This window comes from Poecilia formosa, unplaced genomic scaffold, assembly GCF_000485575.1.
Source record: "Poecilia formosa unplaced genomic scaffold, Poecilia_formosa-5.1.2 Scaffold20, whole genome shotgun sequence".
In the NCBI taxonomy this organism is placed as follows: Eukaryota; Metazoa; Chordata; class Actinopteri; order Cyprinodontiformes; family Poeciliidae; genus Poecilia; species Poecilia formosa.
The window spans coordinates 466,263-490,779 of NW_006799959.1; the positions used below are offsets into that span (position 1 = coordinate 466,263).

The 24,517-nt window shown below is 37.6% G+C and overlaps 1 protein-coding gene across 1 annotated transcript; it reads right to left on the minus strand.

The window, feature by feature from the left end:
• Positions 1-1,683: 1,683 nt before the first annotated feature.
• On the minus strand, positions 1,684-22,705 carry npffr2a (neuropeptide FF receptor 2a). The gene is made up of 4 exons (XM_007547348.2): positions 22,496-22,705; positions 15,646-15,980; positions 4,512-4,611; positions 1,684-2,986 (listed from the first exon to the last, which is right to left on the minus strand). Exons 2-4 carry the CDS (start codon positions 15,971-15,973, stop codon positions 2,134-2,136), a joined length of 1,281 nt encoding a protein of 426 aa, XP_007547410.1. The 5' UTR covers positions 15,974-15,980; positions 22,496-22,705; the 3' UTR covers positions 1,684-2,133.
• Positions 22,706-24,517: the final 1,812 nt, after the last annotated feature.

Sequence of the window (24,517 nt, forward strand, 5' to 3'; positions counted from 1 at the left end):
CAGTGAACATCATAGTAGTTTGAATGAGTTAGTTATAAGTAAAATTTAAAAGTGTTTAAGCAGCAGGAAGTGACACTAATGGAATATCTACTGGCCGCTTTATTAGGTACGAGATTGAAAATTAGCATAAGTAGCAAATCAGCCAATCGTGCAGGAGAAACTCGATGCATGTTACAATCACACAGCAGCTCAATTCTAATTATTATTTTTTTCCTGAAATCCAACTTTATTTGCATGTTTGTTCATATTATCAATTAAATGCAACCGCAGTCAGACTTCTGTGTGAACCGTTTAGCATCACAAAGCGATCCGCATTTCTGAAGTGAAACACTTTAGCTTGTATTTTCCCCCTTTGTCTCACTTCCTGTCCCATTCATGACGTTCCCGTCAGTTTGCTGCATAGTTTCGGACATTCGGAGACCCAGTCACAGGGAATCACCAACTGTTTGTCTGGCCCGATTAACTTTGTGCTCTGATGGCTGCGTGCATCGTCCGACCCAATCCGATGACAAACTGGATCCGATGCTGGATGAGAATACTTTGAAAAAACAGACGGGGCTCCACGGTAACATAAACGTTGTTAATGTTATGTAATGTAATCTACTTTCAATCTTCTCTTTAATAGTGAAAAAATCTCTGATTCGCTGCGTAACTCAGATACCAGAACCAAAATCAAATGTTTCATTCAAACTCTTGAAATCTGCTCTGCAGGCGTCTCAGCCCATAAATGTTCACTCCTTTTATTATTTAATAAATGTAAACTTTTATAAGGAAGGAGTCTTGTGGTTTTACCTAAAGTGACAGTTACGATACAAATGGCACAATGAGCTTTAAGTTCCCCCCAATGAGCCGTTATGAGAGAGAATATTCTGTTTAAACTGTTTCCAAGAGTAAACAGCAGAGGTAGGTTGTTCACTCAGAAGAATAAATGTAACGTTTAGAGAGGCACCGATCTGATATCTGTATCGGTCCCGATATTGAAAAAAATCGGTTATCAGCGTCGATGTGGCCATCGATCAGGGCAGATCTATTCAGTATAAGTCAAGCTTTATTATTTATTATGCATCATATTTAGAGTTCCTAACTGTACTTACTGAACCGTTTAAGAAATGATCGGTATATTGATTTTGCCAGTTTCTTTACTATTTATTTTACATCGACTGTTAAACTCCTGACTGAACAAATTAAAGGGGTAGTTCTGTGTTTTCCTGTCACATAGAGCCACTTTATGGCACAATAAAGAAACTAAGTTAGTCTGAGTTGTTATAAAAATGCTGTTTATGTCAAATATGACGTAAAAGAAATTTGTGTTTGTCATTAACGCCTTAAAATTGGGCCTCTGTCTCTTTAAAAACTCCTGTTTTTTTTCTGATGCTCCACCTTCAGGAAGTCGTCACAACATGGCTCCTCTATTAACCCTGAAACAACCAGAGTCACTCTGAGAAGTGGCTCCTATAATGAGCTCGGCAGAGGTTTTGCTAATTGCTGCTGGCTAGTCTGAAGGAGCTGAGAGGGAGGGGGCTGCTCTGTGAGGATCAATAGCCTGGAAACTGCTCTGAGGAGGAGCTTTGTCCTTGAAGGCGGGGCTAGGTCCAACCAGCCGTTTCACTTAGCTGAATGGTTGCCATGGAGATCAAATGATTGAAAGAATCAAGGCAAAACTCCAGGTTTGTTTTTGATGAGGGAATAACATTATAACAATATAAAGCTTAAAAACGTTGATTTTACATAACACTGCCCCTTTGAAGTTGTTTTTTACATGTCTGACCAGGTTTGTGAAGCTACTGGTGTGTTTAAGTTTGCTGTGCTGGTGCAGCGTTATCAAATGTATCATTCAGTACATTTATGTCTTAAGAAGTGTTTTAAGTTAATTCAGAACCGTTTATCTGCATCAGATCAGCCAATACTAAACCTCAGATATTGATATCGGAAGTGGAAAGAAAATGGATCGGTGCGTCCCTAACTCAAACTAGTTTTCCTACGTTGTCTTTTTCATCTCAAGTCTATACTGAAAAAAAGCATGATTCTTAGTCACCATTTAAACCCCATTCATTTTGGATGTGTTATTTTACATAGGCACAGCAGATTCGAATGTGAAACATCCTTAAGTAACAATGAAGAAAAGGCGTGTCATCAGATGGACACGGCGGTCACGCCGCCGCTGCTGCCGGACCCCTGCTCCAGGTCCTCCATCACCAGCTCCCGCTCAGGAACGTGGTTGATCCGCCTGGAAGGGTTCTTGTCCAGGCTGTTGAGCGAAATGGGCTCCACGGACGTCTGCACGTTGTTGGCCGGCAGCACCGAGTTGCCCTGCAGTCTGTGTGAGTAGCTCTTCCTGCGCTGACCGTCCGCCGCGCACAGGCTGATCTTAAACACGGCCTGGAAACCCCGCCGGAAGTTCTCGTTGAAGAAGCCGTAGATGATGGGGTTGACGCTGCTGTTGAAGAAGGCCAGCCAGTGAGCGAAGGGGTAGATGTAAATGTTGATAATCCTGTACTGCTGCTCCGTCAGGCTGGCGTAGTCGCTGAGCATCATGAGGGTCCAGAGAGGCAGCCAGGACAGGATGAAGAGCAGAGCGACGATCAGGAGCATCTTTATCACCCGCTGCTTCTTCTTCGACACGCCGTGGCGGCTGTCGGCGTCCGGCTTTCCTCCCGTCGGAACGGCGGTTTTGAAGAGCGTAATCCCAATCCGGGCGTACATAATCACAATGAGCGAAAGAGGGGCAAGGTAGATGTTCGCAAACAGGACGGTGGTGTAGATTTTCCTCATTTCCTGGTTGGGCCAGTTCTCTCTGCACCAGTAGAAGGGACTGGTCTGGTTGTCGGAGCCCAGTAAGACGCGGACGGTCTGCTCCTTGGTCACCTGCAGCATCACACCGGACGGACACATGATGGATATGGCGAGGACCCAGATTACCACGATGATCAGCGACGCCGTGGAAATGGTGAGCTTCTGCTTGAATGGGTAGACGATGCATCGGAACCTGCAGGGTTGAAGAAGCAGGTTCTGTTTGGGTCGAGCTCGTTTGAAGCATTTTTATCTAGTTTCTAGAGCAAATGTCTTAGTACAGTTGAAATAAGACAAAAGTAACCTACAAATAACTTTTCAGACAGAAATATGAGCCTGTTTTAAGTAATAAAGTCCTTTATAATGATCAAAAAGTTTGGTAGATTATTTCAGATAAAAGATTTTCCCTTCTTTTTCTGGTGAAATAATCTGCCAATGGTTTTTCACTTTTACTTAAAACAAACTCGCCTGTTGGTTAGTTTTGTCTTGTTTGTTGGTTTTGTCTACTTTCTGTTTGCACTAGAAGTTCAAATTGCTTTACCTCATAAAAATATCATACTAATCATAAAACAAGAAATAAACATTTCATTTTGTCAAATGCAAACATCAAGCAAATACACGTCAATGGCTGTTACTAACAGTTACTTTAGTTATTGATTATTCTATCAATTAATTGATTAATTGGATAAAAAAATTGGTACATTTTGCCGATTTTTCATTTTTTGCACAATATTAGAAAAAAACAATAGAAGATGCAAATGAGCAAATAATTCCTTTTCTCTTTTAAATAAGAAAATAAATGTTTTATTGGCTAAAATGCAAAAACATTCCTTTACTGTCTATTAATCTGTGTATTTCTTTAGACCAATAGCAAAAGTCTTAAATCTTTAATCATTAAGGTTAAATGAAGAATCTCGGCCTGCGTTCTCAGCCATCGTAAATATGGCAGCCGTACATCTTACAGCTAATAGCTGCTCTTCGTCTGTCTGATGAGCTGACTTTGAATCGTGGACGCCAAAGCGTTTTGGAGTTAATGTGTCCTTTCTGGAGGCGCTGACGTCCTCCAGGGGTTTCTCATAATGACAGTGACATCACCGGACACCTGACCTCCGAGGACCGGCTGCCATTTCTAAGCTTCGCTGTTCTGGTCGCCCTTCCCTCCATTTGTCCTCTGATGCGACTCGATTTATTCTACACACAGGAACACCGAGCGGCTTTTGGGGGTTTGTGGCGACAGCTTCCCTTTTTCACAACAGTTAGACGGAGAATCGTCTGTCATATTTCCATCTTTACTTAATGAAGCTAAAGATGTGCACTAAGGTTTTCATGTACAATCTTAATATTTTCAGTTATTTTGTCCAATTAAGCCAAATTGAAACCTAAAGACTTGACCAGCTTTATTAGCTGTACCAGGTCTTTATGTCCTGATGTACTTTCTTTTTGCCAAGATCTAAGACAGAAATCTTTTGGAAACAAGCACGATGAAGCTTAATTATAATAATTCACATGTTTGGTATTTTTTAAAACAATTTTTAGCCAAATCTAAGATGCCTTCTATCATTTTTTCTTAGCATTTTCTGTTTGTTGAGTGTGGGGGTTGTTGTTGTCTTTATTGCAACTTTAGTTTTTATTCATTTTATTTGTCACAGTGATGCATTTTGTTTTTCTGTGATCAGCCTCCGTTTAGTAAAAGCCCATCATTGAAAAAAATAAACCATTACCTGTCAACTGCGATGGCAACCAGCGTGAAGACGGAGGCTGAGACTGAAATCCCCTGAACCATGCCGCTCATTTTGCAGACCAGGCTTCCAAACGGCCATCCTGTTGACAGAAAAATGACGTTTAGCTCGTTTACTGCAGAGAACCTGTCCAAAAAGACGACAGAAACGCTCCAAAGCACAAGTTATGACTCATAATGGGGCACTTATGGTTCGGTGAGGCAAGCATTCAGCTTGAATGGAGACCATCACCTGCTGAGGCCTGAAACGTGTTTTAGCAACGTCACGTTTGGTGGAGGTTTAATGGAGGTTTAATGGAGGTTATGGTCTGTTTTTACCTAAACCTGCCCTCCCCACTGCATGTAAGGTTAAAATCAAATTTAAAATGTTCAGGTTTTACAAAAATAAAATGCATAGTAAATAAACAAAGATTAGAAGCTGGATTTTGGCCTGTTTGAATCAGGAATCAATTAATGGCTTAGTTAAATAAAAGGATCTTAAAAACTCCTCAAATCCCTCATTTATATTTAAGAAATATGTCAGTCAAGAGACTGGTCCAGAAATTAGAGGTGAGATCAGTGCCTTGTAGATTTTTAAATATTTACATTTTGCATATTTTTGTACTTCCATTTATTACTAATTACTGCTTAAAAAACACTGAGCTGTTTTTTTAATAAGCTTATATTATATTACCATATCTATCTCCTCCCTTTGATGTTTTTGTTGCTGAAAAAAGTTTAAACCCTTCAGAATGTGACGTCATAAATCAGCGTGATATTTTGATTTGGACATTTGTGCAAATGGATGCATTAAAAAGATCTTCTGCTTCTGCATGCATTGACTTTAGAGTTAAGCAAAAATATTCCTGTATTTTGTTAATATTCTTTAAAATTTACTTTTCACTTTCTGAACAGTTTTTGACAAAAAAAAACAAAACACTTTTTTTTATATTTTATTTATTAAGATGTTCCTGTAGAAAACTTTCCAAACCATCTTCAGTCAAAAGTCCAAATTCTTAGAAACATCATATTTTCTAGAGACTATAAGTAGGTTTGTCACAATAAATTAAAACAAACTAAATAATTTAAATTTGCACGATTAATTGATTTTAAGTTCAAACTGAATTTGTTAGCTACAAGTTTGGGTCATGCAGCGAACCGAGTGGGATCTGTTTCTCTGTTCCAACCTGCAGAGGTGCTGATCAGTCTTCATCACTCGGTCAGACTGTTCGCCTCTGATTTCTTCAGCGGTTCGTCACTCTGCGTTGTTTGTACTCTTGTTAAGGAAAGTAAAGTAAATTGTAGAATTTGTCGTTTTAGAAGTAGCTGGAGGAAATCTTTTGAGAGTCTGACAGGAGCTTTTGTTTAGTGTTTTCTTCGCTCTCGCCTCGTCTTTGGGCTTTTCGTCCTCCCCTTCCATTTCTTCTTTTTCACCGTTTTTCTAAAGGAAGCTTAAGAATCTCCGAGCAACACATTCAGCTTTGTAATCCCTTCAGAAAGAGGGAACTTCAATCAGGCTTGTGCCAGAATCCCTTTACAACACCTACCTCTGGGTAGGCTTAAGACATGAACCACTGTGGCCTGAGGTTTTGCTCTTTAATAACAGTTGTATGTAGAGAGGAATATTATTTTTGAACACAGCTAACAAACCGGCCCTGGTGACCCTCGTCAGGGAGAGGGAACAGTTATTTCTCATCATAAGCCATATTTATTTTGGGATTCTGCCAGAAGATAAGAACAAACATCTCACAAATAAATAAAAAATATGCATCTCTGTACATATCAGTGTGACAGAATACATGCTGGACGTGTATTCTGTCCAGCATGTACAGAATACATGCATGTACATGCATATTTTAGTTTTTTAGTTTTCAATAAAATAAATTGAAAACTAAAACAGTTTTTAATGTGTTTACACTGTTACAACTATATGGATTTCTCTTGTTGAGCCTGGAGGTGGCAGTAAGCATGTAGCTGCAGCAATTCGCCACCAGAGGGCGTACCAGCAAGAAGGCAACTGCGCTGCAGCAGATGTAGGTCAATGGAGACGATCATTGCTGCTCTCAAACTTATGACAGGGAATTTCGGCCTTTGAAGGTGAAAACCCCCCAGTAAATTTCCATCAGAAAACTCACACATTTCTAGAAAAAACGTGAAAATTTCCAAGTTCCAAAAGTCAAACATTTGCAAGAAAAAAAATCTGATATTTTGAGATTAGTCTCGGAAACTTTCTAGAAGAAAACATGGAAATTTCTGAGCTCCAGAAATCCAAAATTTTAAAGTAAAGCAAACAGAAACTTTCAGATGAATCGCAAACACTTTTGAGAAAAATGTGGAAATTTCTGAGCTTGGAAAGTCAAAAATTTGTGCCAACATTTTGAGATTAATCTCAGAAATTTTCTAGGAAATGAAACTGGAAATTTCTGAGTTTCAGAAGTTGAAATTTTCCATCTTTCCAAAGTTTTTAAACTATAAATTTGGCAGAAATGCACTTCTATTTTTCTATCTGCAATGGCCGTAATACGCCGTCATACATACCTGTCTGTCAAAAGGTAAATATAACTCGATTATAGTAATGCATATGTGCTAGAACTCCATGTTAACGTAAGGAAAGTTGACCTTACGTAAGCTAGTAGCTTACTCAGCTAGCTGAGTAAGCTAGCAGCTTAAAGTTGATTAGGTAACTGATGCTGCCGCTAGTCTGGAGGAGTTGTTTGTGGTGGGGGTGCTCTGTAAGGCAGAAGCTAAAAAAGGTGATTTTTCATATTTTCCCCCCTTAAAGTGTCATATTTTTAGTAGCTGTGTGCAGAAAAGCCTGTTAATTTACAAACAAAGAGCCTGAAAACATCAGTCTGTGTGTAATTAATCTAGAGCGTTTCACTGTGAGGCTCGAGTTACTAAAATAAGTTTTCATTAATATTCAGATTAATGAAAGGACTGCATATGAACATTGTGTCCTGGTAAAATATGAGCGGCGTGCAGCCAGTGGAGAAGAGTTTTAGTGTTTCTGCTGCAGAGTTCAATCAACTTGTTTCAAGTCTGCATCAATCCTGGAAGAAGTTCAAACTCAATTTCCTCGTCGTTCCCTTCGGATAAATCAGTGGAATGAGAAATACCTTTCCTGTTTTTAATCATGAGCAGCAGGAAAGTCTGGCTCTGTTTTCAGAGTCTTTCCACTGAACAGCTCAGCTTTTCTCTCAGTTGTTGAAACTGCAGCTACTGCAGCTCCAATGCAGTAGCTGGAGCTGCTGCATTGTTTGGTGGTTTTCTTCTTGTTCACTCATTGGAAAAAGAAATTCAGTTCCAGGGTTTTATGTATGATTATTTAAATTTAAACACAAAGTAGAAACTTTTTTTTTTCAGAATTTTGACTTTAAAAAGTCAGAATTTTGAGTTTACATTAAGAAATCATTGTAGATATATATATTTAAAAAAAGGGAATTGCATATTTCCTCCAAAAAACTCAAAAAGTTTGAGATTCATTTCAGAAATTTTGTGGGAAAAACAAGGACATTTCTGACTTTGAAAGAAGATTTTGAGCTTTTCAAACTCAGACATTTACATGTTTTTTTTTTTCTAGAACATTTCCAAGATTTATCTCAAAATTTGAGTTTTTCTCTCTCAAATTTTCAACTTTTCAAGCTCAGAAATGTCCTTGTTTTCCAGAAGATTTCTGAGATGAGTCTCCTGCCATTTTATTCCAAAACTGAACCACTGGACCATCAGGTGTGAAAACACCCAAAGTAAAAAAAAAACCTCACTGGTCAAGAAAAATGATAAAAAAGTAAAGATGTATTGTGATTTTTGTTTTTTAATCTTGAGCTATAAATTAAGCTTTACTGAAACAAATAAACTTCAGTAGTTAAATAATGTGTAAGTCGTAGATCCTAAAGACAAATGTAACCTTTTAACATTACTAGTGGGTTTTCTTATGTTGAAACCTATTCCTGTTTTTATCCCAGTTTTATCACGTAATTAAAATCAGATTTGGGGAAAATAAAGTCTGGTTTTGAGTAGACAAACCAGACAGATGTGGTTTTATTTACCATTAAATTAAACAGAACATAAAAACTGTGGCTGTTAAAAGACAAATATTTTAGTTGTAGCTGACAGTAGTAAATGATTTTTTAACTGCATCTGCATCAAAACGTTTGTCAGTCTTGAATTGAAATGGGCAGCAGGTCAGAATCAGTTGGAGGTCAGAAATGGCCCCTGGCCCACAGTTTGGACACCCGGGCCTTTCACTGAGCCGTCCATCTGTTCTGACACCCAGATGAAAAACCTTCTGTTTCCAAACATCACAGCGCTGAGCACTCAGACGCCGTCGTATCGAAGCGCGGCAGAGAACACGACTCTTTCATCACAAAGCGTCCAGATGAAGAGCAGCTGGACTGCTGATGAGATCTTCCCATTGCTGACCGACTGATTTCTTTGACTTCCTCGGTTTCTGATCTCTGTGACGTAAACAAGCCTTTTGCCTGCTGCTTGCTGAGTCCTTGATGTGCCTTTTTTTCCTCTCAAGGCGCCGTCTGCTTCAACCTGACCCCGTTTTCCACGCCACTGCTTTTTCTATTACCGTTTTGCTCAGATATGAAAGGTGTTGGAGTCTTCTCTGCAGCTAAATAAAATGGCAAATAGACCGAGATTTCACATTACTTTTCTAGTCATATTCTAAAAGCTCTCGATATAACAGCCATATCCACCCAATCAGACGCCGATCTGTAAGCAACTCGGAGTTCAGTGCCTGGAATATGAGGCCAGATTGACTGGAAGAAGCTGGAATTGAACCGTTAACCTTCGGATTGCTACTCCATCCAGAGAGCCTCAGTCTTTTTCTTTCTTTTGTCTGATTTTTTTCTCAATTTCTTCCTGACTTCCTTTCATTTTTATGCCACTAAATATGAGCTAATTTTAGAAATACATAAGCAAAGATAACATTTGCTACACAAGTATGCATGGGCGATATAAACGTAAAGTCTTATCACAATGTTTTGTGATTCTACTGTGATAAAAGTGACGGAAAGAAATTTGATTTGTGTCACTAAACTGCAAAGTAACTGCATATATTTCTTAATATATATTTCTTAAAATGTATTGGTATTTATTGAAAAAACAGTAAACACTAAAAAAATAACTAAATGCACAGGTTTTTTTTAACATCATTCATTTCGATTCCTGACTCCAATAAATCAAAATTCCTCTGATCAGAAATTTGTCACAACAAATCATAAATGTCACAATAAATGTCCACCCTAAACATGAGCGTGTTTTTTCCTCTGATGCTTATTTGATAACTTATTTAGATGCAGTCACCTGGTTTTCCTCTTTTTTTTTTACCCAAAATGTGGATTGGAAGTAATGAGAGAAGAGGTGAGAAGTAAAAATTACAAGAGGCGAAATGCGCTGCGAACACACAACTGATGGAAACTCCCAAACACATCAACACAAAAAAGCAAACAGAAAAACAGAAGCAAAAACAAATGAAAACAATAAAATGCTGAAACCACAGGAAATAAAAACAAATGGGAAAATTCAGCTGTAAACTCGCGCCACAAATCAGGACTCCTCCGACCACTAGGGGGAGCCCATTGGCAAATTATTTCACTTAAAATGTCTTATTAGTAAAATAATCTGCCAATGGAAATATGAAGAGATTATTTACTTAAAACAAGCTCCTATATTTTGCTGAAAAGTTACTTGTGAGTTAGTTTAGTCTTATTTAAAGTGAACTGAGACATAAACACTAGAAACTAGACCAAAGATGCCTGGTGACATTCTGAGTTTTTCACTGTCAGACCTCCAGCTCTCTCTTCTCCCTTCAATGTTTTTGTTGCTGAATGGAGAAGCTTGTTACATTTATCTGTATCATTACATTGACGAAATCTGCTGCTCAAACATTTAAAAAAGGTACAATGATTTTAATAATTATCGTCATCATGTGCGCTCATTTCCATATTTATTGGATGAGTTTGGATACGCACAGTTTCATACACCAGGGTACGTTTCTGTTTGCACCGTTTTTTCAATTTCACAAGTTTCTGAAACCATGTAGACAAAATTTCAACCAGGTGAAGCTGAAATGATGCCACCTGAGTTCTGGATATTTACAAAGGTTGTTTTTTTCTTTTTCATCATCTTAAATGCAAAATGCATATATTTTTGTACAGTTAGTTAAAGTACTGCTCTTAGTGTTGTTCTTTAACCAAACATCTATTTTTCAGTCTGTAAACTCCAGTTAATGATTAATCGATTACTAATCAGTTGACAAATATTTAAAAAAAAAAGATTATTAATTGTTTCAGCCCTAACATGTTGCTTTTTAATACAATTATCAAAGGGACATTAGTGATGATTAATCAAGCTTACTGCGTCTTATCTCAGAATTAAATCATGTTCACCAGAATCAGGAACTAGAGAGACGTGTTGTAGGAAAGAGTGCTGGTAAAAGGATGCGGAGGGGAAACGCTGTAAACTGGTGTCTGCAGTGTTTGTTTATTATTTCACTGCCAAAAGGAGGTGATGAAGTTTCTGCCAAGACGTTTTCCCAGCTCTGAATTACTGCTCCAGGTTACAATGAGAGGCTTTGATCCGCTGGAGTTTAAACGGCAACATCAAAAGTTTCACAGAACCGTAAAACGGAAAGTGTTGTGCCTCTTCCTCGACGCTTCCAAGCCCTAATAAAATCAGTTTTTAACTGCGTGTGGGTAAAAGAGTTCAGGCTGAACAGAAATAATTAGTCACTTATGAGAGAAAAAAGGCAAATAGTTTTAAGATCGACATTAAGTAGAAATGCCAAAGGTGTTCAGACTGATGTCATGAATTCACCAGTTCATTTCCATCAGGTTTTAATGGTTCGGTTTAAAACATCTGAATCTTCTTTTGGAAGATCGTACCGTTTTTTTGCTTTTTTATATATAAATTCTGATAGACTTTATAATAAAAGCACCCAAAGTGAGTCACTTTTTCTGCAAGTCTGCTAGCGGAAACTCAACACCCAGGAAGGTTCAAGTGCTTCCTGGGTTCCTCCAATCAAATGCAGTGAATTATTCATGAGGCGCAGACGGCGAAGCCTCATGGGTTCTGCTGCTCCTCCTGATCCGTCTTTTGCCATCATAACATTTATGGTAAAAAGCTGTTTAAGTGATCTTGCTGTGAGATTGTGAAGTCGGTGATAACGCTGAGAGAAAAAATGTTTTCTGAGTTTCCCTGCTGATAGTGAGCTTAGAGCGTAGCTGACCTGAAGGTTCTGGAGATAAACCTGTCGCAATAAATCATTTAATCACAGTAAATTCAAATAACCTCAATAATTTCCATTTGCATGATTAATTGTTTTTCTTTTTTCTCTATAAACTGGATCATAAAAATCTTCAGTCTGTTACTTTGGACTCAACATTTTTTAAGGACAGTTTTGTTCACAGAAACTCCATAATTCATTTTATTAGTTGTTTCTGTTGTTTTGTTTATTTATTTTGGATATTTAAAATGTCTTCCAGTTCCAGAGTTAAGTCTTCATTAAAATTTTAAGTTTATTCAGAATGTGTTCTTGCATTATTACCATTATGTTATTTTTAAATTGTATAAATTATCTTTTAACACAATAACTTTAAAAATAGATCATGTTTGTGTTGTGTCTCTGTACCAACTGGCCAATTAGCAGCTGCGACTTCACTTCCATGCAGCTCTGAATTTATTACATTATTATAGAAAATGGATCAGAACCTGCATGTTTAAGATGCTGGCCTGGTTGAAAAATCTCCAATTTAGATGATATTTTCACGATTTTTTATTACATCACAGTGTTTGCTGCAGATCTACTAACTCAGGTAATGGACGTCCAGATAATCAAATCTGCCATTTTTATTCCTAATCCAAGTTCAGGGTGTCGAAGCTACGAGTGGAAAAGTTGAAATGTTTGGTTCTTTAAGGCTTTTTCCTGGGGAAACGTATAAAACTTACATCAATATTAAGGGATTATTGACTTAAAACAATGAAAAGTTATTTGTAAGCAGTTTTGTCTAATTTTAAGTCTACTAAGTTATTTGCACTACAAACTAGATAAAAGTACTTGAGATGTTTTAGTTTTTGCAGTGTACAAACACAGATAATACATTTTATTTAAAGTTGATATCAAACTTCTGACATTTAGGTGTTTTTGTTTGTTTTCCTTTTATTTGTTTTATTCATACTTAACACAGAATTTGGATAAAGTTTGTAGATGTCCACAAAAGACTTTACATAAAACAGATTAACATGACAAACAGTAACAATAAAAAAGTGCTAAACTTTATAATAAATCAAATCAAAATCTGTTTGAGGTTGAGTTGAGGAATCTGCAATGCAAAAGGGAATCAGAAACCGAAGTGTTAATCGATACCGATTTGGTATCGATATTATCAATATTTTGTGTCAGTGTGCCCAGCTCCAGTCCAAACAGCCAGATTCCTGCTTCAGGTCTTCATTCTACACGAATTAGCAAATTATTATAAAACTGATAATTTCAATCAGTTTCCAGGCGAAATTAATAAGTTAATATCAGCTTTGATAAGTATAGATTCACCTGCCTCACCTGTCAAACTGACCTGCCTGCTGTGAGTCGCCACGGCAACATCTAACGCGTATCTTTTTGTGTCGTCTTAAAAAGAGTGAGAATGCCCAGCAGCTCCTGCAGACAACCAGCATAAAGCCTGCGAACCGTCGCCGCCGCTGCCACAGAGAATCATGGGAGATGTGTGACTTCAGCAAACAGCTGTCGGGTAAAATTAGCAGACTGCGTGAAAATCCTTGGTGTTTGCACTGAAGACGCTTTCCTCCATCACATCTCAAAAGTTCAGCTCCCTGCAGGGATTTGGTTCGCTTTGATCACTGCAGACTGTGAGGGACGCATCAGAGCCGCCATGTTTACGCTGAGCGTTTGGTCTTTGCTCCACAACATCAGCTGCAGATTTACATCAGCAGGAAGAGTCCAAAAATCCTCAACGCGGAAATATTTAGAGCAACTTAACCTTTTGTTTACCTGTGTTTTTCCAGTAGAAATATACGACAGTGTTTTGGGGCTGTTGTAGATAAAAAAGGAGTAAATTTCTGCTAAAAAAAAAAAAAATCTCTGAAATTTTTGAGTTTAAAAAGTTTAAAATTTGTCAGAAAAACACTCGGAAATGTTTCACTTAATCTCAGAAATTTTCTAGTAAAAAGCATGGACATTTCTTTTTTATATATAAAGATTTATCTATTTCTTTTCTTTATGCACCATTATTACAGTGCATAATAAGCGTCTACACTTTGGTACCTTGTACAGAAAGAAAAAAGTACAAAATGCTTAAAAGTTTGTACGTTGATCACAGCATAGAAGGATCATTTAAACAGAGAAAAGGTCAGAAAAAAACAGCAAATAAAACTAAATAAAAAAAAAACAGCCACACAAACCAAAAGGTCAACCGTTTTTCCCCAAATGTTTCACTTCTTCTGCATTTGTATTCCACATTAACTTTAACGTTAAATTTCTGAGTTTGTGTTTCAAAAATTTACAATTAACAATTAATTATTACCAAAATCACTGGTGTTTCTGGTCTTCCTGCACTGCAAAAACCCAAAATTTACCAAGTATTTTTTGTCTAATCAAGTGCAAATATTTTACTGCACTTAAAATAAGACAAAACTAACTTAGAAGTAACTTTTCAGCAAGATATAGGAGTTTGCTTTAAGTAAATAATTCCTTAATAATAATGAAAAAGTTCTAGTTTTAATGGCAGATTATTTTACTTATAACATGAGAAAAATGTCTTGCTGCCAGCAGAAGTTAGTTTTTTCTTATTTTAAGTGTATTAAGATATTTGCACTAGAAACTGGACTGAAAATACTTGGTAACATTTTGTGCTTTTTCAGTGTAATAATTTCCATATCAAATGTATTATTTCTAATTTAAATCACTCAATCTTAATTTTTGTTTTCAGGTCAGTATAAATATGAAAAAAAATCTTTATTCCTTACCGCATTACGTAAAACCTCTGACATTTGCAAAGTATCGTTACGCACACATTCTCCTGGTTACGGATTACTGCAGCAAAGATTAAAATTTGGCATGTTTGTAGTAAAAGCAGCGGATGGATCTGAGAACCGTCACATGCAGAGTCCAAAGGTTAATTAAGACGTCAATCCAGCTTAACGGCTGCTGGACGGAGAATCAGAGACTTAATATGGAAATGTTATGATGAAAACTCTCACAACAAAACATCAGATCAGATGAGGCGTTTTAGACCTTTGACTCTGAATAAAAGTTGTTTTAACCTGTAAATATGTTCCTCTTTGAAATGCAGAATCCTGCAAGTTATTTTAGTAAAAAAAAGAATAAAACACACTTGTTTCCGGTACTTCCTGTCCTTGTTCTGGATTTGGCCTCATTCAATATTCGTTAACAGAGTTGGGTTGTAACTAGTTGCATTTACTTAAGTGACTTTTTTGGAAAATGTATTTATTTTTACTTCGCTGTAGTTTTTTGTTTTACTTGAATAATTTTATTTTGAGGTATTTTTGCTCTCACTTGAGTAAAATTTCTGGATTTTCTTCCCTCTGAATGAAAAACAAACATGTTTTAACCAAAAATCCACCAGACACACCTGCAGTTTTTATTAAAGTTGTTTTACTGAAAGAAAACTTATTTTGCCTGATTTTATTTTTATAAATTGTCATTTTTGTTCTTAAAATACCAACATTTCCATTTAACTTTATGATCCGTCTGATGATGTAATTTGTAAATATTAAATGATTGATAATCTGATCAGTACTTGAGTAGACTTTTTTTCACCAAATACTTTTTTACTCTTACTCGAGTTATTTTTTGGACGGCTAATTTTTACCTGTAATTCAGTAAAGATATGTTGAAGTAGTGCTACTCTTACTTGAGTATAATTTTGGGTAAGCTACCTAAAATCTGCCTGCTACATACGTAAACATGTTAAGTTTTACTTGCTTGTTTAAATTTATAGCAGTCACGTTTTCTTTCCAGTAATTTGAATCAGATAAATGTTGTTGAGATCTGCAGCTCGGCTGGAAACAACAGACTTATACAACCTAATCGATGGTAGAAACTGATGGTAGCAACTCTGCAGCCCATTCCAGGCTCTGCTTCACACTCTGCTCACCTGTAATGATGTTGTCAAGAAGAGTGGTGGGCATGCAGAAAATCCCCACCAGCAGGTCGCTCACAGCGAGGTTCAGGATGAACAGATTTGTCACAGTCCGCATGTTTCTGCTCCTCAGCACGATGAAGCACACCACTCCGTTTCCCACCATGCACACCAGAAAGATCAGCAGGTAGGACACGATGAAGATGGCGGCGGTGGACGGCTGGTGCAGGTAGTATCCAACATACGTGATGTTCCTCCTGGGAGTGACGAACTCCACCGTGGAGTTATAAAACGTCCAGTTGTCGTACAGTTGAGTGGAGTTGCTCTCTAGTCCTTCGTTCATTTTAAACCTGAAAAATTTCACAATTTTTAGTCAGTTTCTGTTAAAGGTGAGTTTTTATGCTTCCCTAAACTGGAATGGGTTACACAAAACATTTTACGCACAAAATCGTTCTCAATGATGAGATTTTGGTCTGCTCACGTCTGGCGCTCCTTTCAGAATGAGATCTTTGAGGGCATGTGTGTCAAACTCGGGGCCCGGGGGCCAAATCTGGCCCGCTGTAACTTTTTATGTGGCCCTCTAGACTCCAAATTACATGGATAAGTCCGTCCAGTTCTTCACAAATCCACAAAATTCACACAAAATCCCCACATTTTTTTCTGATTTTAAGTTATAGTCTGTTATTTAAAAAAAAATCATGATGTTAACTTCATGACTTTTTTTAGCACAAATATTAGCGCAATATTTGTACTAATATATTAGCACAAATATTGTAAAAATTCTTTCAAAATATTTCTAAATTGTCACCACAAAATGACAAAATCAGTCCATCCAGGACTGATCAGTCCTGGATGGACTGATCAGTGTGAAAAGATGTTTAATATTATTTAATTTTCAGAAACACACTGCCACTTTAAAACCACATAAGCTCCTGCTGGCCACTCCCACAAGCCAGTGTTTACATTCACACCTAGGGCTGTCACAATAACACATTTTTCTGGACAGTAAATTGTCCCAAAATCTATTGCAATAAACGATAATGTTGTTGTTTTGAGACCATTTTCAGGTAATGTAATGGTAATTACATAATAATGCAAGAACACATTATCAATGATCAATAAATCTTAAATTCTAATGAACATTTAAGACTGGAAGTGGAAGACATTTTAAATATTCAAGATAAATAAAACAAATAAAATGAAATATGAAGTCTTCAAAAACAAAAAGAGCTAGTTGAGACTTTAGTTATCCAGCTCTTGGTAGAAAGAGAAAAATGATAAATTTGTCTTGCGATTAATTGATATATTGCTTATTGCAACAGGCCTACTCACATGTGGAAATGACTGAAAACAGATCCCCGGTTATACAACCTTAATGCTTTGAAAAGCAGAAGTAGAGCCTTCTGCACAACCAACAAAAAAAAACAGCAAAGGGTTTCTGGATGGTAAGTCGACAACTAATCATTTGTCTTTTCCAGCAGCCATTGTACAGCGGTAAAACCAGATCACCAAACAAGCTGAAGCTTTGATTGCTAAGTAACTTCCAGACACCAAAAATCATAAAGCTGTTGCCAAAGAACAGTTGGGTGTTTTATATTTATTTTTGTTGTTGTTGCTGCTGTTAGGAGCAGCTGAGACCCAAATGGAAGTACAAAAACCTGCAAAATATGAATTTTGTATAATAATCCCCCTTTATAGAAAGGGAACACACCAAATATAATTTGAAACTGAGCAGAGTGATTCACTTTAATTTTGTTATAGCAGCTGTTTGTTTTTCATTTAGAATTTGCTTTGCTGTCTATAATCTAGTAAGATTTGGTGCGATTCTCTCCCAGTTTGACCAGAACAGGGAATCAAATGGAAGCATCACATTGGATGTCAAATAAACCTTCAGCTACATTAACACCACGTATTTCATCTTAAGTCAAACCGTCGACGCAGTCATGTAGTTTGTTTTTGCACACAGCTTTCATACAACGGTGCAGACAGAAAAACGCGTTTCTGCAGGCAGCCGCCTCAGTGAACAGTGGAGTTAGTAACTCCGTTTGACTAATTATCATTACAGATATTTAGTGAAGAACTGTACAAATGCACACAATTCCTCACTGCATCAGATGAACTTTCCTCAAAAGTATTCATGGTTTCCTTTGGCTACAGAGCTGTTGGTTGTCCAGAGTTCTGCACCAAACATTTGAATAAAAAATTGAGTGGAAGGAAGACGTGTTGTAGGAAAAGACGCACCAGTTATTGTCAAGCAGTGAAAATACCTTAGGACACTTGAAGTAAGAAAAAATAACTTACAAATGACTTTTCGTGCATAGTGCGTGCGTGTGTGTGTTTGTTTGTAATATTTTTTGGGGACGATTTTCCTGACACATACTACGTTGTGGGGACCAATTGCTCCTCGTGGGGACTGGAGCCTGGTTCCCACAAGGGGAAACCCTGTTTTTGGGTCAGGGGTCAGAGTTAGGGCTAAGGTATGAATTGAGTTTTGGTTAGGGTTAGGGTTAGGTATGTGATGGTTAGGGTTAGGAAAAGGGTAAAGGTCAGGTTTAGGCTGTAGAAATGAATGGAAGTCAATGGAAAGTCCCCACAAAGATAGCAACACAAACATGTATGCCCGTGTGTGTGCGTGTTTTCAAATCAGAGCAGGTTTCTGAGCCTTCTGCCACTGAAATGGATGAGTTACATAAATGGATTACCAGCTGGAGAAAACATTTTAAAGATGGACCCAGCTCTGATGTTTGACACGTTTCTCATCTCATTGTGAGATGTTCTACATTTGTGGAACAAGTAGACACAAGTAAATTACTTTTCTCCATCATTTCGGCACCAGAAATGTAGGAACAAGAAAACTGTTCTCTTTTATACAAGCAGCCATCAAAACAACTCATTTTCCTGTTATCTTAAGCAGCTGCAAGCCTCAGATTTAGTTATTAATGTGTGATAAGTGCTATTATCTGATATCAGATCCAACATTTTCTTTTTGGGGAAAATCAGCATCATATTTCACTGCATGTTGCTTTTAACTGGTTTGGTTTCATCAAAGTTCTTATCTTCACTCTCTCAGCTTCGGTGTGTTTTACTTATTTTGGGGAATATCAGTCATATATTAGCGCAACATAAGCCTGTTAAGACTGAACTGGTTCATTTCTGTCCAACAGGCTCTGGAGTTACGACACCTAGTGGCTGCCTGTTGAAACAGCAACAAAAATATTGCTTTTCTTCTTTTTCTTGATGTTTTTCTTCTGCAGCCTGTTTGCATTAATCTATATCCTCTATAAACAATAATAATGACATTTTTACAGCTCCAGACACATTTATTGGTCCCACTGGTAGAAGGCATTAGGAAAAATCCATTTTTATTGTAGCAGTATGATCTCACACTGTAAAATGTCTAAATATCCATCCATCTGTCACTTGAGCAGATTTATGCTGCAGGAAATAAATGCAACATTAAGACATTATTATTATTTTCTTCTTTTTATTTTTTTAAAACTCCATTAGTACCCTTATAGATCCCTGTAAAGAGGAATTAAATATTTTTTTCATTTAGTCTTCACATCTTAAAGCTGATTTCAAATGTCTAAGAACTTTCAATTAGTTAATTAATTAGTTAATTCTTATATTTCTGTGTATATATTCTTAAATTGTTAATATATTTATCTTAGTCACTACCTGTGGTTCAATTACAAATTAGTGCAAAACTTGGTCAATATTTTTGCTAATGTTGAAAAAACACAATTTTACAATTGCAGTGTTTCCATTATAAGAAACACATTTAAAATCACACACGAATAAGTTTATGTGATAAATTGTTAAAAAAAATTATCACATCCTCCAACCACTTCCTGTTGTCTTCTTTGTGGTTTCCACCAGTGGCAACATCTGCTTGTTGATTATGTGACTTTTGTGATGCAAACAATTTGTTTATTTTGCAGTTTTGTGAAATAAACTAATTTCAATGCAACCAAAAAATAAATAAAATAAAACTCATCTTGTCGCAAAACTGTTTTTATCAAAAAAAAATAATAAAATAAAAAATTAACTGCTGTGTTTCCATTAAGCAAATTTATTTTTCAAATGTCACATTGTACAATTATATGGAAACGCAGCTACTGGCTGTTAGGTTGGGTAAAAGGTCAAACTGAGTCAGTTCCAAAGTTCACCGTCGTCTGCAGATCCCATCCTGTTCAGTAGTAACACAAATATCAACATATGGAGTTTAATAAACTCAGCTTGAATTGTAACTGGAATCACAGGCTTTGGTCCTATGAGGCTAATGTCGTTTTCACATCTCATAGTCTGGTAAACTTGGTTTGATGAGGAACCAAAATTACAACATTTGTTATATTTTCAGCTGCTGCGGTTCGTTTTCACACTGCTCTGTGTCAAACAAACCAAAAAAAGCAAAACCTGTTTCCCTCCTCACCTGTGGGGGCGCTGCACCAAGAACCAGAGAAGGAAACAAAACAGAAACATTTAAAGAAGACACTGAGTATATATAACTTCTTTCTTCACAAAATGTAAATAATAATGGATGTTAGCATTTGTAGGATTTCTCTTTTGCCTTTGGTAAAAACAAAAAACAAAGCAAAAAATAAAAACCACAAGCCATTGCTCCCGCTAGCACGAGGCTAACACGTTTGTTTTGGTTGTATTTACCCAGAATGCCCTATGCTGTAGTCCACTTCTTGCTTTTGGAGCGGTCTCTGGTCCACTTTGTGTTCACATATGCATTCAAACCGCACCAGAGTTCACTTTCACCAAACAGACCAGAGTTTGGGTTTTAGTTCACATCTGAGCTCAATTTCACGTTCACACCTCCACAAATGAACCAGACTTTCTAGACAAATTAACTGGATGGAGTTTAATTAAAGCGGATAAAATAGGGGTGTGTGAATGCAGCATAAGATCAAAATTTCTGGCAACAGTCAGAGTTGGTCTGATTATAAATATAAAAGTCAATACGAGGAGAACCACCTAATACCCTGTAGGCACAGTAAAGGATTGGTCATGCTGTGGGCCTGTTTCTCTTCTAACTGCCCTGGGGAACTCGTTAAACTATCTGGGGATAAGTTGGAGGGCTCTTCTCATGCTGGAAATCCTAGTTAAAGTCAGGAATTACACCCAAAAACCCTAAGAAAGTTGAGCAGGAAGTGGTGGTTGTGGAAGTGAAGTGTAAGAGTCTGAGAAAGAAAGTTTTTCCTGATAAGAACCTGGAATAAAATGGATCTTATTCCTTCATATTTTCTCTCTGCTGCACTAAAACCTCTCAAACTGATCTATAACCATATATTTCCTTTTTTTAATCTTACTTGAATTATACAACTTTTAGTTAAAAGATTATTTTAATGATAAATGTTGCACCGATATAAATTCCCTTTTGGGGACACAGTTCTGTTTAAAACATTATTAATGCCGACTTTTAATGACTAGAAAACCATCATGCTAACCAGAGCTGCTAAGATCAAGGTAATAAAATAAATTTATTTCTTCACAGCTCAATATTCTAAAACACAGCTGGGAGACTGAAATCATTTTTGTTCACTTTCTGTCTGCGTTTAACTGTAAATCTGAGCACCAGACGTCCATTTTACTTATTTTTTAAAATCTGAACAGAAACACAAAACGACTCCAGTTTCTGAACCCGATCATGCAAATAACGGCTGTAGAAAGCAGCTTTGCTCACATATTGAGACCTTGTGCTGCTGAATCGATAAGATCACTTGTTCACAATCAGATCAATCAGCAACAAGCAGCAGAGGTGAAGTGGAACCGAAAAGGACAGAGATAAACTCACAGCATCAGATAAAAACTATCTTTACTGTTATTTCAATTTGCAAAGAATATGCCACATTCTTCTTGTTGCTTGATCAATTATCCACAAATGGGCACCCAAAAGAAATATGAACAGCTGTCATCAACTGGAATCTCATTGTGAGCTCATTACATCACTGCAGGCTGGTTAACCTGCAGGAAAACCTCATGAAAGCATCCAGACTCAGGAGTGGCCGGAGGTGACAGGGCTTTATGGAACAGAGCAAATAGTGTTTAACAATAATAACATAATCAGGCTGTGAGTCTTTCTAATATGGATTTATCCCTTTACAATCACAGGACACCTTAAATATCCTCAAATTAAACAAAATATCAAACTTACTGTTTCTGAATTTGGCTGCATTGTTTCATATCTGCTGGATTTTGCTGAGAGTTGCTTTGGTTTGTCTTGTAATGAACTCGTTCACTGCTGAGTATTTCAGTCTAAGTTCTAAGGTTTGATTCATCTCCTCTAAAGGGCGTCCATGATCACAACCACAGCAAAGAGACATTCTTGATTAACTTTGATTGATATGACTGAATTATGAGGAAATAATTTAAATGAAAGAGGGAAATGTTACAGTTTGGGGAACTAAACCAACATGCATAAGAGTAGAGACAATTTCAATCAATAAATATGATTTTGGAACAGAACCAAAATGTCTCCCTGTAATTAGGGTGACCCTTCATTAGTTAGGATTCGCCCTGAACTCAGGAGAAAACCGCATGTTGTGCCAATAGCCTCTGCGCCTTGATGCGCTCTCCTTTTCCCTCCATGGGAACTTTGTTCCTCTAATTGCGCTCCTGTAGCGAACCGCACCGGGGACCCAGAGGGACCTGAGGGGTCCCGGCGCGCTTCACTGATCCCCGCAGCACAAAGAGGAGTCTGTCACCAAGTAATGACTGCGCACTGAGGCGTGGAAGGGAGATGAGAGCCGCTAATCTACTGACCTGAAACCCTCATCAAGATGTAAAGAAGTACATGCATTTATTTGTATGATCAAATATTTGTAAATCATTTTTTACTCCTTAGATGACGTCTTACCTGCTTTGAGTCCAGTTAAGTTGACAACCAGAGATGCGCTGTGAGCAGCGATAAAAAGAGTCCAGATTCCTTTAAATCAGACATGGATTGAAGGACCAGCTTCACCGATGATCTCAGGAACGAAACAGCCGAGCTGCGCTCAGTCTCAGTCCGGCTTCCTGTGCGTCGCTGGCACGGGCAGCGCGCAGAGTGGGGGCTGCGCCGCGCCGCGCCGTCCGTGGCTGACGTCTGCAGCGGAGGGGAGGGATTAGTGGGGGGCTAGTGGTTGAATGATATGCCCCTCCTGATCTCTTCCAGCTGCTGCCTCGGAAATGTCAAGAGTCTGATATTAAAAAGTCAAAGCTGAAAGTGAGAGGAGGAGGCTGCGGTTCAAAGCTCTCCGTATTTACTCTGAAGCCTCCACTCAAAACGCCTCATTTTCTCTTAAGATATTAAATCACAAGTGTCCCATTTTACTGGGAGACATTCCTCAGAGAATCCAATGTGGTTCTAAAATTATCGATCAGTTTTCAACAAAACCATGGGATGGTTTAACAGCAAAATACTTTAAAATATACTGGAGAACATAATGAAGGGCTGTATTGAGAATTATAAAAATAAGCTTAGCAAATGATTGGTCTTGTTATTTTTTCTTTGAAGAAACGTCCATGGCAGGTTTCCACTCCCAGCAGCGCCATTTTACCGTCTTTTTCCACTGAATTTTCCGCAAATAATTTTAAGTTACATTCCGCAGAAAAATCTAGTTAAATCTGCAAATACATGAATATGTGGGATTCCAATGTACTTAATATTTGTTAAGGTCGACAAATAACAGCAAACAATAGATACATATATGCATACGTTTTAAATTTTAGAAAAATAAAGTTGTGGCAGACACTTTGCAATACTAAGACAATGTTAGTGGGGACGCTGTAAACCCGGATGTGACGTCATTCCCAGCTCTTAGGCTACCTTCACGCTGCAACCCGAAATGACCCAGTTCCGTTCGTTTGGTTTCTTTCGTCCTTAAGGTGACCTCTATCTGGTCTTTTCATGACAGTCTGAACAACAAAGGTCGGATTTTTTATTTTATTTTTTCAAATGTTACCTGCGTGGATATTCGGTGTCTGATCTTTTCAAATGTAGCCTGAGTCTGACGGCCAGGCTTCATTCTTCCGACCTGAACGTCATCGATACTCGACAAACGTCACTATTCTGCATCCTCATACGCACAAGTGGGAAGATAAACCACAACCATAATGGACGGAAATGCGGATTAAGTTGTTAATGTGCTGGCTTTGGAATCGTAAGAAACGCTCCACCATTAGCTTCCTTGTTTACTTCCGCAAACACTTCTTCTTTTTTAACACGCTCTATGTGTGACGTTATTGCGCCCTCTACTGCCATGCGGGACACTTTCAGGTCGTTTGCAGTTCACACTGGAGAACACAGAAGTCTCATAGATTTGCAAATGTGAACGACTAAAAATCACATTTCACAAAAAATCAGGATTGGGTCACTTCAGGCTGCAGTGTGAACGTAGCCTTAAACGGAACGCAGCGTTAACTAAAAGTGACAAAAAAAAGGTAGAAAACATAAATTTTGGTTTAGGAAGGAAGCCATCTAAAACTTCAGGACCTTTTTCAGTGAGACAGTCACTTCACTGTTTTGCTAATGGTACAATGTAACTCCCTGCTGTCACGATGCATTTGCATTGACAATAAAGTTGTGCAAATTGAAATTACGAAAAGGAAGAATTGCGAAATTGAGTTTTTTTGACATCACCGGAATAACTTCATGTTGATGTGTTATATCAGACGTTGCATAATTCAGATTCAAAAATACTTTTTTTACCCCAATGGAAAATTAAATTATGGTTCCCCAAAACAGCTATTTTCCAACAAAACTGCAGAATGAAAGTTTGACAACAAAAAAATCTCGGTGAAAGTACAGAGCTGCTCCCACATGCTGCCACCCTGAGCAGCGAAAGGTAGAAAGTCGACGCTACAGCAGATCTGAGTAATTCATGCACTAACGGTGGCT